This window comes from Lygodium microphyllum, chromosome 7, assembly GCF_053477565.2.
Source record: "Lygodium microphyllum isolate KBCC chromosome 7, Lygodium_microphyllum_v1.1.10, whole genome shotgun sequence".
NCBI classification, from domain to species: Eukaryota; Viridiplantae; Streptophyta; class Polypodiopsida; order Schizaeales; family Lygodiaceae; genus Lygodium; species Lygodium microphyllum.
Genome location: NC_141141.1, coordinates 130,549,621 through 130,564,764, shown reverse-complemented (window position 1 = coordinate 130,564,764; position 15,144 = coordinate 130,549,621). Strand labels below are relative to the sequence as shown.

The window sequence follows — 15,144 nt, the reverse complement described above, 5'->3', positions numbered from 1 at the left end:
GCCATAGGTGCCCACGATAGGAGTGGAGACGTGTGCACCTCTATTGGCTCGAGTCTCAGAGCCTGTGTACAAGACTACGGGACGATAGTAGTAGGGAGAGTTCTATGGATCAGATTGGATATTGGGGACTCGTGCCTTGGAGTCCTCAATGTCTATGCCCCTACGGACGTTAGGGCACGTAGCAGGTTTTGGGTGGAGATCGCGGAGGGACTCCTAGAGGTGGATTCCTGGATCGTTGGAGGAGACTTCAACAACCTGGAGGCTCTGGAGGACCAGCCAGGCAGAGGTAGAAACTACCAAGGTATGGCCAAGGAGGAGCGAGAGGCATGGGAGGTCTTTCTATTGGCAGTAGGAGCATGTGATATTTGGAGAGACCCTGCCTTCCACAGGAGGGAGAGGTCGCTAGACTTCTCTCGAGGATACAGGTGGCTAGCTGGAGCCCTATTGAAGCGGTTGGACAGGTTTTATGTGGGAGAGTAGGGAGGCTCTCGTGGAGGCCAGATTGGGCAGCTAGCAGGCACCATGTTGTCTGATCACTGCCCGGTTCTCCTGACACTAGATCCCCCGGCATTTGCCCTAGACACACGATCTTGTCGGATCCTAGACTCCATCTATAGGAGGGAGGAGGTGATAGACAAATAGAGTAGATTTGGACCAGGGAATGGGGCAAGAGGAACCGGATCACAGAGGAGGTTGCAGAGGTTCTAGCTGAGTCGAGTAGAATCTGCCAAGAGGCAGCCATATAGGCCAGGCAGCAGAGCTGGGAGGAGCAGAGAGCACTCCAGATGAACCTTGCAGCCACGCAGAGATTATTACACAAGGCACTAGGGGATCCCACCCTCCAAGCACAGGAGGTGACGCGCGAGCAACCATTGTTGGCCTAGAGAACAGGCGCTCTGAGTTCTCTTTCCGCACCTCAGCGGCTTTCTAGGCGCGGAAGGGAGACACAATGTGCAGGGAGTTTTTCCAGGTGCACCAGCCTCGCACCTCAGGAGAGCAAATACGCAGCCTTCGAGATCAATATGGGAGGACTCGTTCTAGCCTAGATGAGGTGATGGAGATTGCCACCGACTACTACAGTCGCCTCTTCCAGCAGAAGATAGCCTAAGCTAGAGGAGTGCGATGTAGACAGCACGTCGAGGATCACATCCCGTCTCTCGTCTCAAGAGGAGATAGGACACTCCCTCCTAGCCCCCTTCACAAATAAGGAACTCAAGGAGGCTTTCCATACACAGGATGGGCAGAAATGCTAGGGAGAGGATGGCCTCTCTAAGGCCTTCTTCACTACCTACTAGGAAGTGGTGAAGGGCCCCCTACTAATGGCCTTTCAGGAGATTTTCACTTCAGGACAAATGCCAGGGAGTCTTTTGGTAGGCCTTATCAGTCTTCTCCCCAAAGGGGGAGACCAATTGGAGCTTTCCCAGTGGAGACCAATCACCTTATTGTCAATGGCCAATAAGGCACTGGCAAAGATGATAGGTAGGCGTCTACGCCCCGTGCTTCCAAACATTATCCATGACACACAGACAGGCTTTGTCCAGGATAGGAGCATTCTCGACAATGTATTCACCTTCTTTGAGGCGACAGAGTAGACTCAACACAGTGGACAGAGGTTGGTTGTACTACTCTTGGATTTCGAGAAAGCCTATGACAAGGTGGACTGGGACTTCCTTGAGGGCACCATGGTGAGGTTGGGTTTCCCCAGGCTTGGATTCGTGGGGTCTCAGCACTTTACAGATCGGCCACCAGCAAGGTTCTCATAGGTGGTAGGCGTGGGGAGGAGTTCCGGTTGGAGAGATCGGTTTGGCAATGTTGCCCCCTTGCCCCGTACCTGTTCTTACTCTTCGTAGAGGCGATGTCCCACTTCCTCAGGTCATGTGTGAGCGGATTACACGGCCTCGAACTTCCAGTGAGAGAGGAGATGGAGTTGTTAGACTCAAAGTATGCAGATGACACAGCACTTTACACTGAGGACGATGAGTTGATGTTGGAGAGAGTGAGACTGGCTCTAGAGGTGTTCTATTTTGCAGCGGGAGCGAAAATCGACTCGCGAAAGTCGGTTAGTTTTCTCACAAACCTGGACTCTAGCACGGAGTGGAGCGTCCACTTGGGATTTAGATGGGTGAGCAGAGGGCAAACCGTCCGATACCTAGGGTTCCAGGTGGGACTCGACATCACTCCCGCCCAGTAGTTTCTTCTAGTCCTCGATTCTATTCGGAGGAAGCTGACCTACTGGAGCACGGCTCGCCTCTCACTAGCCGGCCGAGCCCTGGTGGTTAATCAAGTCCTCCTAGCGATAGTCTGGTACATCACCTCATGTTGGTGCTTCTCCTCAACATGCATAGTGCAGCTTCGCCACCTAGTTCGGAACTTCCTTTGATCCTGGTCAAACGGCTCCAGGGATTCCAAGGCTAAGGTGGCGTGGGCGACTATCATACGGCATCGGTCAGAGGGAGGGCTTGGGATCATAGACCCAGAGTATCAGAGTATGGCCCTCTTGGGCAAGCTAGTTGTCCACGGCCTCACACTGAGAGGGTAGACCTAGAAGGTCCTATTGCAGGAGGGTCTTCACGGTTGTAGACCGAGGCTTGGCGGGGAGTGAAGGCCATCCCTGAGATGGATCTTCACGACAGCACAGATCACCCCCCCCAAATCACCTTTTCTACGCAGTTTGCTCCGCGTGTGGCAAGGCCTTCGTAAGGCCCTAATTCAGAGCCCCCCAAGCTGCCACAAGGAGATAGACCTTTGGAACCCCCAGGTTAGGGATTGGGAAGGGGCACAAATTGGCGAATGCCCCCACATCCAGTGGGCTGGTCGGGAGGCTGGCCCGGCTCGTACCATCAGGACATGGTGGGAGGTGTCCAAGAGGGTGGACAAGGAGGTGCTGCAACGAGTATCAGCCTACCAGAGAGGGGTGGAGTTGAGGAGAAGGGAGATAGACGCAGCAATACCTCAGGGGTGGCTTGCTCCCCCGATACGAGAGCCGATAGAGCCCGGGGAGGTATGGGCCGCCAGGTTTTCACCAGCAAGCATCCCCCTACAGGTGGCAAGTAGAGTGGGCAGTGCTCCACCTAGGACCTTCTTCATTGTACAGGAGGGGGAGCATCTAGCTCTTGACAGAGGATAGCAGGATGAGGGGATGGTTGTCCTTTCATGGAAGAGGATCAGGGTGATTGGCCTTCAGGAGAAGACATGGCGTCTGGACCCTTTTGTCTTTTGGCAGGAGCTCAGGGAGTGGCGCCTCTGGAACTGGGAGAGCAAGCCACCTGACGAGCTAGAGTGGGATCCGGGAGAGTGGCTATGGCCAGCCACTGCGGTCGCCAAGAAGCCAGAGCGGTTCCTGAAGTACATAGCCAGGATTGGCAGACACGTATTGATGTAGAAGGATATGGATTGAGCGTTGTCACGTAGCAGGCACAGGGTGGAGCACAACATCATGGAACCTTTCCGACGGACCTTCTGGCATCGCCTATATGGGATAGTTGGAGACTAAGGAGGATATCCTATTTCTTATGGCTGGTGGCACATGGAGGCTTGGCAGTGGAAAGTTGGCTTGCCCAGATGCAGAAGGAGGGAGATTGTAAGCAATGCACACAGTAGTCTCTGGAAACCACAAAGCACTGCCTCTAGTCGTGTGAGACGACACAGCTCATGTGGAGAGGGGCATACTGCATCCTTCGCCGTATAGCACCCAGCCTTGGATATATCTCATGGAGAGCTTTCTGCTAGTAGGCGGTCAGCCAAGGCCATCACCTTCTGTATAAGGCCGGAATGCAAGACACGATATTCATTATCGAGACAGGGTTATGCGCAGTGGTCGGTTTAGAGACTCTACCTATCCACCAGGTGCTGGAGCCCACAGCAGACCGCTCTGAGGTATGGGAGATCATGGGGAGTCTTACTGGTTGGCATATTTGGAAGGCGCGGTATCAGGAGGTTTTGGGCAGAGAGAGACTTTCAGTACAGGCAACCTTAGCAGAGCTCTAGACCTCCATCATCCACTCCCTCCGTGGTCGATGGAATCAGTTGCAAGGCGAGTCTAGGTCTCGTCAGGAGCTTCGATGTAATTTCATGCGCACGTGGAGCAACCAAGACCTGTTTTTCGTGATGCAAGCAGGAAGCCCCAAATGGCGATACACCCCCCCTCCATGCTTCTTGCCCCCATCCCCCCCAGACCGCCTTGAGAGGCTTGTATACATGATGTATTTGTGACTTTCATCGGCTCCAGCTAGTTTATTGAGCATGAGCACTCCGTTGTAATCAGTTTTTTTTAGTAATATAATCAGCCACATTTTATTTGCAAAAAAAAAAACTATGCAATGTGCCAACAATGCATCTTACCCTGTTATAGGTGTTGAAGAGATTGTCTTGAAAGCCATTGATGGCTCTACTCTCTGTTTGCAAGATGCATTATATGTGCCAAGAATAAAGAAGAATTTATTGTCCATTTCTTCTTTAGCAAAGTATGAAATGCAAGTCACATTTGATGATGACAAATGCATGGTAACGGATAAGAAATTCTTAACTTTAGTATTGAATGGCACATTATGTCATGGACTCTATGAGTTAGATGCTATTCGATTGATCAGTCAATCTATTTGACATCTACTATTACTCCCGCTATGTAACAAGCAAAGTTATGGCATACTCACATAGGGCATGTTAACTATGGTAATTTTATGCTTATGCAGCATACTGAGATGTCAGATGGTTTACCTCTCTTGGAGAGACCTCCTGAGTATATTTGTGAGGATGCATCTTGGGAAAAATGCATCGATTCTCTTTTTCTCGTGATGTTGCTTTTTAGGCAATACTTAGATTGTAGATTGTGCATTCGGATGTATATAGACCTATGCAGACAAAGTTAATATGTGGATGTTATTATTTTGTCACCTTCATTGATGACTTTACTCGCTTTTGTTGGGTCTATTCATTGGTGACAAAGTCAGAGGTTTATAATGCATTTTTGGCTTTTATTGCACTTGTGAAAAATCAATTTGACTCTCAGATTAAGACTCTCCGTTCAAACCTAGGGGGAGAGTAAGTATAGGGAAGAATGTGAGAATGACAATACATTGAACTTAACCAACTCCATCAATTATCATTATGAAAATTAGGAGAGAGAGAGAGAGAGAGAGAGAGAAGCGTGGCCATTCCATGTGCGCCTCAAAGTGGCTCAGACCATTATGCTACCAATGCTAACGTATTTCCTGCCATTGCTGCCATGGACGCCTACTACTTTGAAGGCTCTTACTCATCCCATTCGTTTCATGCTATGGAAGGACTCCCTGCAGGCAAGCATTTCATGGATTTCATGGTCGCATACATGTACCCCTAAACGCATGGGTGGTGGCGCTATTTTGGATGCAGAAACTCATATGGTGGCTCTTCGTTGGTCTCTTTTTCGTGCCATATGTGTGGATCATCACCCGTGGACCATCATAGCCCGTTATTTTCTTGAGGATAGCGGGCTATGCCATGGTAACACACGGCTTCGGGCCTCCTGGTGGCATGTCCTTAATTCTGACTCTCGATTTTCCAGTCCCTCTTCCGCTTTGTTACTGCACTTGGTCGGCTCTTGGAAAGTGGTGCTCCAAAAGGCCCGTTGGCATCCAGTAGGGGACCGCGTGCAGTCTAACTCCTTTCAGCTGGAATTGTTGGCAATATCCAGATTACTTTCATGGGAAGACAAACATCAGCTCAGACTGAGATTTAACCGCATGGCCCGTTTAGGTCTGACTTCGATTGCGGATGCTACCCTTGCCACTCGCAATGTCCTCGCATCGTTTCGGACTGCTAGGAGACTTTTCAGGATCCCGCGCGGATACTGTGGTTTATGGGAAAAGCTTTTATTGGAGCTTCAGGGTCGGCAACCCTTTCCTGCCCTGGCTGTGGATCGTCCTTGGCAGGACTGGGACCTTGCAGGCAAGTTGAGTCTGGAAAAGGCCTCTACCAATCAGGTGTATCATCTTCTCATTCGAGATCACCACTGGCTGGGTGTGAAAGCTAATACTGTTTAGGGACTGCGGAAATCGCGGACATGGTGGCAGGCAACGCTGATGCAGGGCTGGCGGAATAAGGCACCTTTCAAATGCAAGGTCTTCCTTTGGCGGGTAATGATTGGTGGTCTTCCTCTTGCCTCGGCCCTTTCCAAGCGTCGAATCTCGAATGGCAATTGTTTCTTCTGTACCACTACCGTGGAATCGGCCCGACATCGTTTTCTTTCTTGCCTGCTCGCCAAGCATATCTGGTTACTCTTGTCGCAAATCTGGCAAGCGATGGTGGGGTCCTCACTAACTCCTTTCGATTGGATTTTTGTGCGCCCAAAGTTCCCCACACCGCCACAGTTACATATGAAGATCTTATTTCACTTTTTCAGATACTGGGGATACTGGCACATTTGGACCACGCGCAATGCTTTTCTTTTTGATTCGGCCTCTAATGTACCGAGACATATTGCCAGGCTTAAAGGGCTCTTGCATTGGCATCTAGATCTCATTCGACACTCCGACTTGCTCCCTTGGGAGGATTTGCATTCATGGCATATGGCAATTGCCTCTGGGTCGTTGCCATGATTGATGTAACCTTTGTAGTGCATTAGTACGGGGATTTCCCACACGTTGGGCTAGGGCCCTCGTGTCTCTTGTAATCATGTCATCATGTAATCTTGTACCTTTTTCGTAATTAATACAATTACCTTTTACGAAAAAAAAAAAGAGAGAGAGAAGTTCACACCATGTGGAGAGGGAAACCGGCCCCTCCTCCTTTATAGAAATTTATTGAAACAAAATCACGGGCACCAAGGGTCTAAACCTTATACAAAAGGGTTATTTGCTACAATTCTGAAAATTAGGGTTTTAAAACCCTAATTTTTACAAACTATAGGCAGAAAGTTGATTTTCTTCTTTAGTGCTTGGATTAGATCAAGCTCAGTAGAAAGTGTTTCTTGGATGAGAGATAGATAGTAGAGTATAAAGTATGCAGCTGAAATTTCAGTATGAGAGCTTGTTTCAAATAAAGAGAGAGACCTCCAACATATAGATATGGAGCTTGGGTGCTTAAAAGTGAAAAGTAGAGACTATAAATAACAAAGGCTTGTTAAAAATGACGAGTGTAGGAACACTTGTCTCTTCAAACTGACATATGTCCTCTTCTAGATGCTACATGTCACTTTTGTAAAGAAAAAAACTTCCAAAACTTCTACTCTAAAAAACTCTTGAATGGATAAGAATTTGAGATCGCTACTGAGGACAAAATTGTTCCTTATGAAATTTTTAAGTCTTTGACGCGAACAAAATTTCCATTTGAGCATCTCCTAATTTTTAGATGTTGTCAAATTCAACTTTTGGAGAGCTTCATTATATAAGTTCACCGGTTCATGGTTTGTTTTTTCAATCATGAGCATCTAGTTTCACTTTCTCAAACCACTCACTATATGGACTTCTAGACTATCTGAGTGTAAAAGTCTTAGTCATATGAGTTTTCTCATCAATTTGAAAGCCCAACTAAACTTTTAAATTCTCTTAGGCATCTCGTCAATAATCACCCAAGTATAATTACAGGATGTTCTGATCATTGATTACCCTTAAATAGAAAGATGAACATTTAGTTATATTTTGAAACACATAAATAATACAAATAGCTTTCAAAGTACATGAGCATCAAAATAATTTGAAATCATTGAGCCAATATACCTTGGTAACAATTGATATACAAAAGGTTTGTTGCATCCCTCTCTCTTGAAATCCATCTTATTCTCAAGATGTTTCTTGAAGTATTTCTAATCCTATAGCTTCTTCATAAGCTACCATATTTCTACATAGTCTTTAAAATACTCTTCAAGCATCCATTTAGAATCTAAATTAGAGTAATTTTTAAATTTCAAAAGAGATTTTCTAGAAATATTTCTTCCTTGTTTCCTAATCATATAAAAGACTAATTGAAGTATCTCCTCATGTTCATCTACTTTAAGTGGATTCTCTCTAACATGGTTCGAATGGTAGATGCCCTTCATAAGGCTCCAAAAGATGGATATGAAAAGCATTGTGAATTCTCCAATGCTCTAGAAGTTGTAACCTATAACAAACATTGTTGATCTTTTCAGTAACTTGAAATTGTCCATAATTTCTTGCTACAAGCTTAGTGACTTGGAATGAAGGCTTGTTAAAGCTCCTTAGACGAGCTTTGTCAAATTTCAGCCACACTCAATCTTCTTCTTATAAAATCAATTGCCTTCGATGCTTATCTACTGCTTTCTTTTGTTTTTCTTAAGATCTTTGGATAGCTCATCTAACTTGGGTGAAAGTTGTATCCATATTACACACGAACTCATCGGCATAAAATATCTTCTCCTTAGTTTTAAGAATAAGTAATAAAAGTGGTTTTCTATATATAATCTCAAATGATACTTTACCTATAAATGTATGAATTGTGTTATTATAAGCATATTCTACCAAAGACAAATACTTTTCCCATTGTTGGTTGGCTTCATAGCAATAGCACTTCAACATATCCAATATTGTGAGATTGACTATCTTACTTTGACTGTCTGTTTAAGAATGATAAGAATAAGAAAAGATAAGCTTTGTACCCAAATTTTCAAAAAGAGCTCGCCAAAAGAGACTATTGATTCGTGGATCTCTATTACCCACAATGAATTGTGGTAACATGATACTAAAAGATTTGTTGAATAAGTATTCTAGCCATATATTGAGACTTGATAGTCTTATTGGCCGGAATGAAATGAGCCAGTTTGCTAAACTAGTCAATAACAGTCCATATGCCATCATTGCCGTTTGTTGATTTTGGTAAGCCAAAAATAAAATCCATAGCAATGCTTTATGTTATTAGAGCCTTGTCCAAGAGCTCATTCACTTGCTTCAAAATCTTCTCTTATTGTGTTGGACTCACACGATAGGGTGGCCTATTTGGAGGTGAGCTCCCACGAATAAAATCAATGATCTGTGATGCCCGAATCAATGTGATAGATAGGCAATCAGAGCAAATGGATAGCAAATGTAACAAGTATTAATGATGTGGCAGCTTGGTGATTCAGGGAATACAGCATTGTCGATGATGTGGCGAATCAAGCGACTCCAGAAACAGGAAACACAAATGTGTATGATAACATGGCAAGTCAAGTGGCTCCAAGAGCAGCAAAACACAAATCAAGCTGGTCGTACAAGCTACTAACGCAGGAAATCAGGCCACATGGCAGCAAGTAGCAGCTGGAGAAGTTGTAGACTGCAATCACCTGGCTGAACAGCAAGCTAGTAGGCTGGATAACAATCACAAACAGCAGCAACAAGCTGGACAGCATGTGTCTAATGATATCAAATAGTAGGCAATAGCTCGAACTAAGATATCCCTCCACAAACAAGGTGTGGACAATAGAGAGAAGGCACTTGCAGGATGCAAAAAACAGATTAAGGCTGAGTGATGGGAAGCCTATCTATTTATAGATGGCTAGGTCCTCCCAAAGTAGGGTTTAGCTTATGGGACACAAGCACTCTCTAAGAACACATTTCTTCTAAGGATATTGTCAGATATTCTATAAATTAAGCTTGTTTTGGGTCTCTTAATGTGACTAATCAGCATGTAATGCATTTTTAGCTCAACACCATAACCCTAATTAATGGGTGTTCGAGACACCCCTCCATACTTGCATCATGTCCCTCTAAATGATACACCCAAAAGAGCAACCAATTTGGGCAATGTGCAATACAAAGTACTCATCAAGGCCAAGAAACTGGATTGTGCTAATTGTACCATCACCAAGCATAGAATAGTCGAACCACCTATCGAAAAGGCTATTGTGCCATGCAATCTAGACATCCAATGAGATGGTGGCAAGTGTGGCCTCGAATATTCTGTGCCAACTTGCTATGACTCCAAGCTTTTTGAAGAGATCTTTCACTACAAATTTTGTCAAACAAGATCTTTCTTGCAACATTTTGTATCAAGCAAATTGCTTCTTATGGCTCCATGGAATATAGCCATATACTCAGATCTAGTGTTCTTGGCTATTGAGGACTGAGTTTTGAAAGCCAATAGGGTTTCTCAATTGTACAAGCAGTGCAGTGATGATAAAGAAAAACTGGAAGGGACGCCACGCTTTGGGGCCAATCACTTTTGTGACTAAGTGCAAGAACATTCTAGCTCCATCATTTGATTTGTTTTTATGTTGCTGAATTTTTTTTCAAAGATTTGAGTGCTTGCAAGAAGGTTTAGGTCCCTTTCATTCACCAACGGCCAATTTCATCAGGCCCAAAAAGACGCCCAAGCAAAGCGAAAGGATAACTCCGCCTTCATTTACCCAAAAGGTCCTACCCCAAAAGAGACCAAGGCATCAAACCAAGGGTGTCCCACAAGATGTTGGATATCTTCTTTTGAGTAGCCTATTTGATGGACGTTTCTTTTGGGTTCATTTCTACAGCTCTCAGATTCCATAAAGGACGATCCTAGCTCAAGTTCAGGTTGAGATCCTAGCATTGAAGGGATTCATTGATATGGCTTATTCATTCATAATCTGCTACTAGTTGAACAACAAACTTTGCATAGAGAAAGGAACTATGGACAATGTTTTGTGGCTAATGCTCTCATCGTGCTACTGTCTGTTGACTTGAGAGTACAAACTATAGCTAATTCAACCATATTTGCATGTCACGAGACCAAATCTGCACAAGCCACATCAATACAGGTGAGAACTTGTCACTGCTGCTGACACTTTTATGCTTTTGGATGTATGAAAATTATAAGAGCTCTCAACACAAGTTTGGCTGCTACTCCAAGAATCCTCGCCCTAAAATCTATTCTTCAAGCTCAAAGTCATCATTAGCTGGTTTTGATAGAGCTACTAAGCTTTAATCCTGCCCAATGGCACTTAAAATTGCTAGTGTGAGCTGTCCATGTGCTGTCATTCACATGTTACTCCAATGGCTGGAATGCATACCGAGCTAGAGAAGAGCATAAAACTGGTCAAATTGCCGGTGAGACACCTGGCATTATAGGCAGATCTAGGCAAGTTGGGAAAATGCAAGGCCAGATCTCAATTGTGGTATTCCCAAGTTATCATTGCTAGAAGGAAATTATATAGCTTGTAGAGCTTCAATGAGCTACCGATTACAGCTATGCTGGAGGGAACTTAACATGTGAAGGTATGATATCTCAAATTAATTCATGCTAGGGAATCTCTTGAAAACTTATCCATGACAACCAATACAAAACCTCCATCAGCACTCTACTGGGTAGACAACAAAAAAATCTCTCACCCACCAGAGATACCTAGCAAAACATTCTTGTTTCAGACTGTTGAATGTTTTCTTTGCTAGAATCTGAGGTATCATAAAGGATTTCACCTTCTTCAAAACAAACCAGAAATATTTTACATTGGAGTCCGATTAGACTTCCTGCTCTGAAAGTTCAAGCATACTATCATGTAATTTGCCTTAGGTACAGCTTCCCTAGCATTACAAGTTAAGCCACCCCTTTCTAAGTTTTTATCAATCAACCCCTCTTCTAAAAGCTCAGTCAGACTAGCATATCATTGGCCCAAGGTGTAGTATCCCTATGCATTACAATCTACCAACCAATCTATTTATCTACTATATCTACCAATATATCCAATGAATTTAGCTGACTTTGTTAATATGCATCTCTCTTCTCACTATTAAAACCAAAATGTATTTGATTATAATAGACTTTTTTTAAATATGGAACTTGTTGATTCAATTTCTTGTGATAGTCTACAAAAATGAACAGAGATGGCCTTTGCCTGTTAGTCCAAGTAGCTGAAACTCCAGAATTATCTTTTGGTAATAAATTCTGTTGCAAGGAGGAGATGGAATGTGCCCCTACTTTAACTACATTAGAAAACTCTTCCACTGCAATTTCAAGCATGTCACTGAATTTTGCAAATTTGGGCCTAGGCATTATAACATCATCCAGCTTTACTTCAGGCTGGAAAGGTGACATCCAAACAGGCTGGAAAGGGCGGCTAGTCTTCACATGAATGCTCAACTGAGAAGAGCTGCTGTGCCATGGATCACTTGGGGAATCTATCTCTTTTGATTCATGGATATCATTTGATTTGACTCTTCTTCTCAAAAGTTCTCGTTTGGAAACCGAAGATTCCAATGGACACTTGATGATTGCCTCACAAACACCCTCGTCCAAGAGTGACACTAGACTAAGGCTCATGCTAAGGTGATCTCTATCAAATAGAGAATCCAAGCTGGCCTGCTCAGAGTTAGAGTATCTTGCAAACTCTCCATGCCAGGTCCTTTTCTTCCACATGTTCTCTTTCAATTCTTTTGCTGCATCAGCTGGGAGAAACCATCTAACTGTTGCATTCCACATTATCATTGCCTCAGTTCTCTTGTTAACAAGAATGGATGGGGCAGCCCCCTCCTCCACAGCTGTAGTTCCTGGTGCCATTTGAGAACCTTGCATATAATCCAATGTCATATCACGCACATGCAACTGTGTCCTATCTGTTCCCATTTCCAAGCCATTTTGTTCCGGGTTAGATAGCTCAATAGGGACTGCAACCAAAGCACCATCATTGATTCTTGCAATAGCATATGTGTCCCTTAAATCTTGTTTCACAACTGAAAGCAAGTCCCACCAGTGCCCAGAGAGCCCAGGTATTTCAAAAGCCAAAGAGAATGTGGAGTTAGCATCAGCATCTGGACTGCCAATAATGTGACTTGGTAATGACTTCACACAGAAATTTGATAGTTCCAACAAAACTCCGTCTCGTCTCTCGACATCTGTTAAGATGGGAGTGTCAATCGATATCTTCACCTTCACAGCTGCACCCTGAAGAAGTGGAGGGGGTGATTCTCCTGTGGCATTCCCTTTCTTGGCTTTCACAGAGGCTCTCTCTTTCTTATCAGTAGTGGACACCGGTAACTTAGCTGCCGTCGACTCTATGGTGCATTCTCGCACCACATCAACCTCTGAACTGAAAAGCAAATCCGATAAATCAACTTTCGCTGTTCCAACTTCACAAGTGGTTTGGCCGGAGGGGGACGTCCAAAAGAGCGAAATCAACAGGGGATATGACACAATGTTTTGCCAAAGAAGCCAATTCGAGGCCAGCACATAATCAGCTAGGGTTTCGAAGATGTAAGTCAAAGGCGATGCGGGAGGAGGAACCTCTTGCAACTTCGAGGTTTCTTCTGATTTCCCCTTCTCTTTCTTCGTTTTAGGGGCTTTCCCATCCTTAACCGGGGTCTCAAGGTTGCTGGTGGTATCTGCGAGGCTGCTCGGTTGTTGTTCCGGTGCGGGGAAGAAGGGCAGCACGCCCTCTGATCGATGGGGAGGAGCGTCGTCCTGGCCAGGGAAGCGCAGGGAAACGGCAGCTTTGGCCATGGACGCTCCATCTCTAGAGCCGGCTTCTGCAGTCCACACCTTGTCGGCAGAGATCACTGTCACTTTGAAGACGCACAGACGGGGGCCGTCCTCCATAGCCGTGTTAACTGACTTGTGACTCATCAACAAGCAGGATGCATCTTTGTTGTAAGGGAACGTTTCTGGCCCGCCTTCGCCCCAGCGTTCATTTTGGGGTATGATTTTAACTTACTAGCGCTCAGCACACATTTCGAAATGTTATGTCTATCGCAAAAGCGACAAGCAACTTCGCTTCGAAGCAAAGGTAGCCTTAGATAGGAATCTCTCTCTCTCTCCATTGTTTGTTTTTTTTATTTTCTCTCATCTATTTGTTTCCTCTCTCTCTCTCTCTCTCTCATTATCTATACTATTAGTTAAGGAAAGGTGGGGGGCGGGTGCCACGTGGCAGCCCCCCACCTCCCTCACAAAAAACAAAGAGAACACAGGAGCAAGTGCCACGCATCCAGCACCCCCCGGCAAAAATCGCGCCCGCCCCGACGCGAAGCGTCGAGGCGAGCCAAGACACGGAGCGCCTAATAAAATTTGTAATACAGAATGTCAGATATACATATAATATCATCTATACACGATTGTAAGAAAACACGTGTCTACTTCGCATAATATTAAGAAACTACTCTCTCTCTCTCTTTCTCTCTCATCAAACTTAATACTAAAAGTAGTTTATTAAATTTGTAAAATAGAATACCAACTATACAAACAATCTCCCTTATGCACCATACTTATAAACTTTCATCTTTACGCAACAATAAGAAATCACATGCTTACTTTGCATGATATTTAGAAACGACAATGTTATATTGAAATGGATCATAATTGAAACAAGATTAAGCACTACAAAAAGACGTTCTCTAAGAGACCTAGTCAAAACGAAGCTACTTCTTTTTTTTAGGAATCATTTTTATCTCCAAGTAGGACATTCATGTGTGAAGTAGAGCCAAACACCAACTTTAGCACCTTTCCAATGATCATGCCATAAAGAGAAGGTATAAGACATCCTACTTTCCATCGGCAAGCCACTAAGGCCAAGTTTAAAACATCCTACCTTCTGTTCACACATACTCGATTATTTCCAAGTACTATGGGCAAATGGTTGATCCCAATTATAAAAAAAACAATGTCTCAAAGGAGCCTAACAGAAATATAGCTTTCTCTTCTTTGAGGAATCATTAGTAAAATCTTCATCCTCAAGCAAAACATGCAAAGGTGAAGCAGGGGCTAATCCCACAGTTTCTATTGGTAATCGCATAGGGGATGCGATAGTGTTACCTCTCTTTTTAGCACATGCATTTGAATAAAATCACAATATAAGTACATGAAACAATTAACAAAGACCATTTCATTCCAAAAATAGCAATACCTCACCAAATATTTGTAAACTATTTAGTAGATACTAACAAACGTTGATGCAATGGTCATAAAACAATTCAAATCCTTGGACCCATACTTAAACAAATGTCTCAATATCTTATTAGTATGAGAGCATTGAAACCTCTTCTTACAATCAACCTTGTACATATGCACCCGAAAATATTGTATCCACAATTATACAACTTTAATAAAAACTAGAAGCTTAATGTCTATATTGACATCATCACGCAAACGCTCAACAACTCTTGCAAGCATCCTTATGATATCATCACTCGTTATTGTACGCAACGTGCATTGTAGCTCCTTTTGATAGTCAAAATTTGGGTCATAACCCCACTCTAGATAGCCATTTTGAAAAGTTGA

The 15,144-nt window shown here is 44.1% G+C and overlaps 1 protein-coding gene across 2 annotated transcripts in view; it reads right to left on the bottom strand.

Moving 5' to 3' along the window:
- Window positions 1–13,607, bottom strand: part of LOC148033956 (cilia- and flagella-associated protein 70-like) — a 173,696-nt gene extending 160,089 nt beyond the window's left edge. For both annotated transcript variants that reach the window (XM_087681937.1, XM_087681938.1), the window contains exon 1: window positions 11,774–13,607. In XM_087681937.1, coding sequence (XP_087538063.1) covers window positions 11,774–13,497 — 1,724 coding nt within the window. In that variant the 5' untranslated portion in view covers window positions 13,498–13,607. The remainder of the gene's footprint in view (window positions 1–11,773) is intronic.
- Between the last annotated feature and the right edge of the window lie 1,537 nt (window positions 13,608–15,144).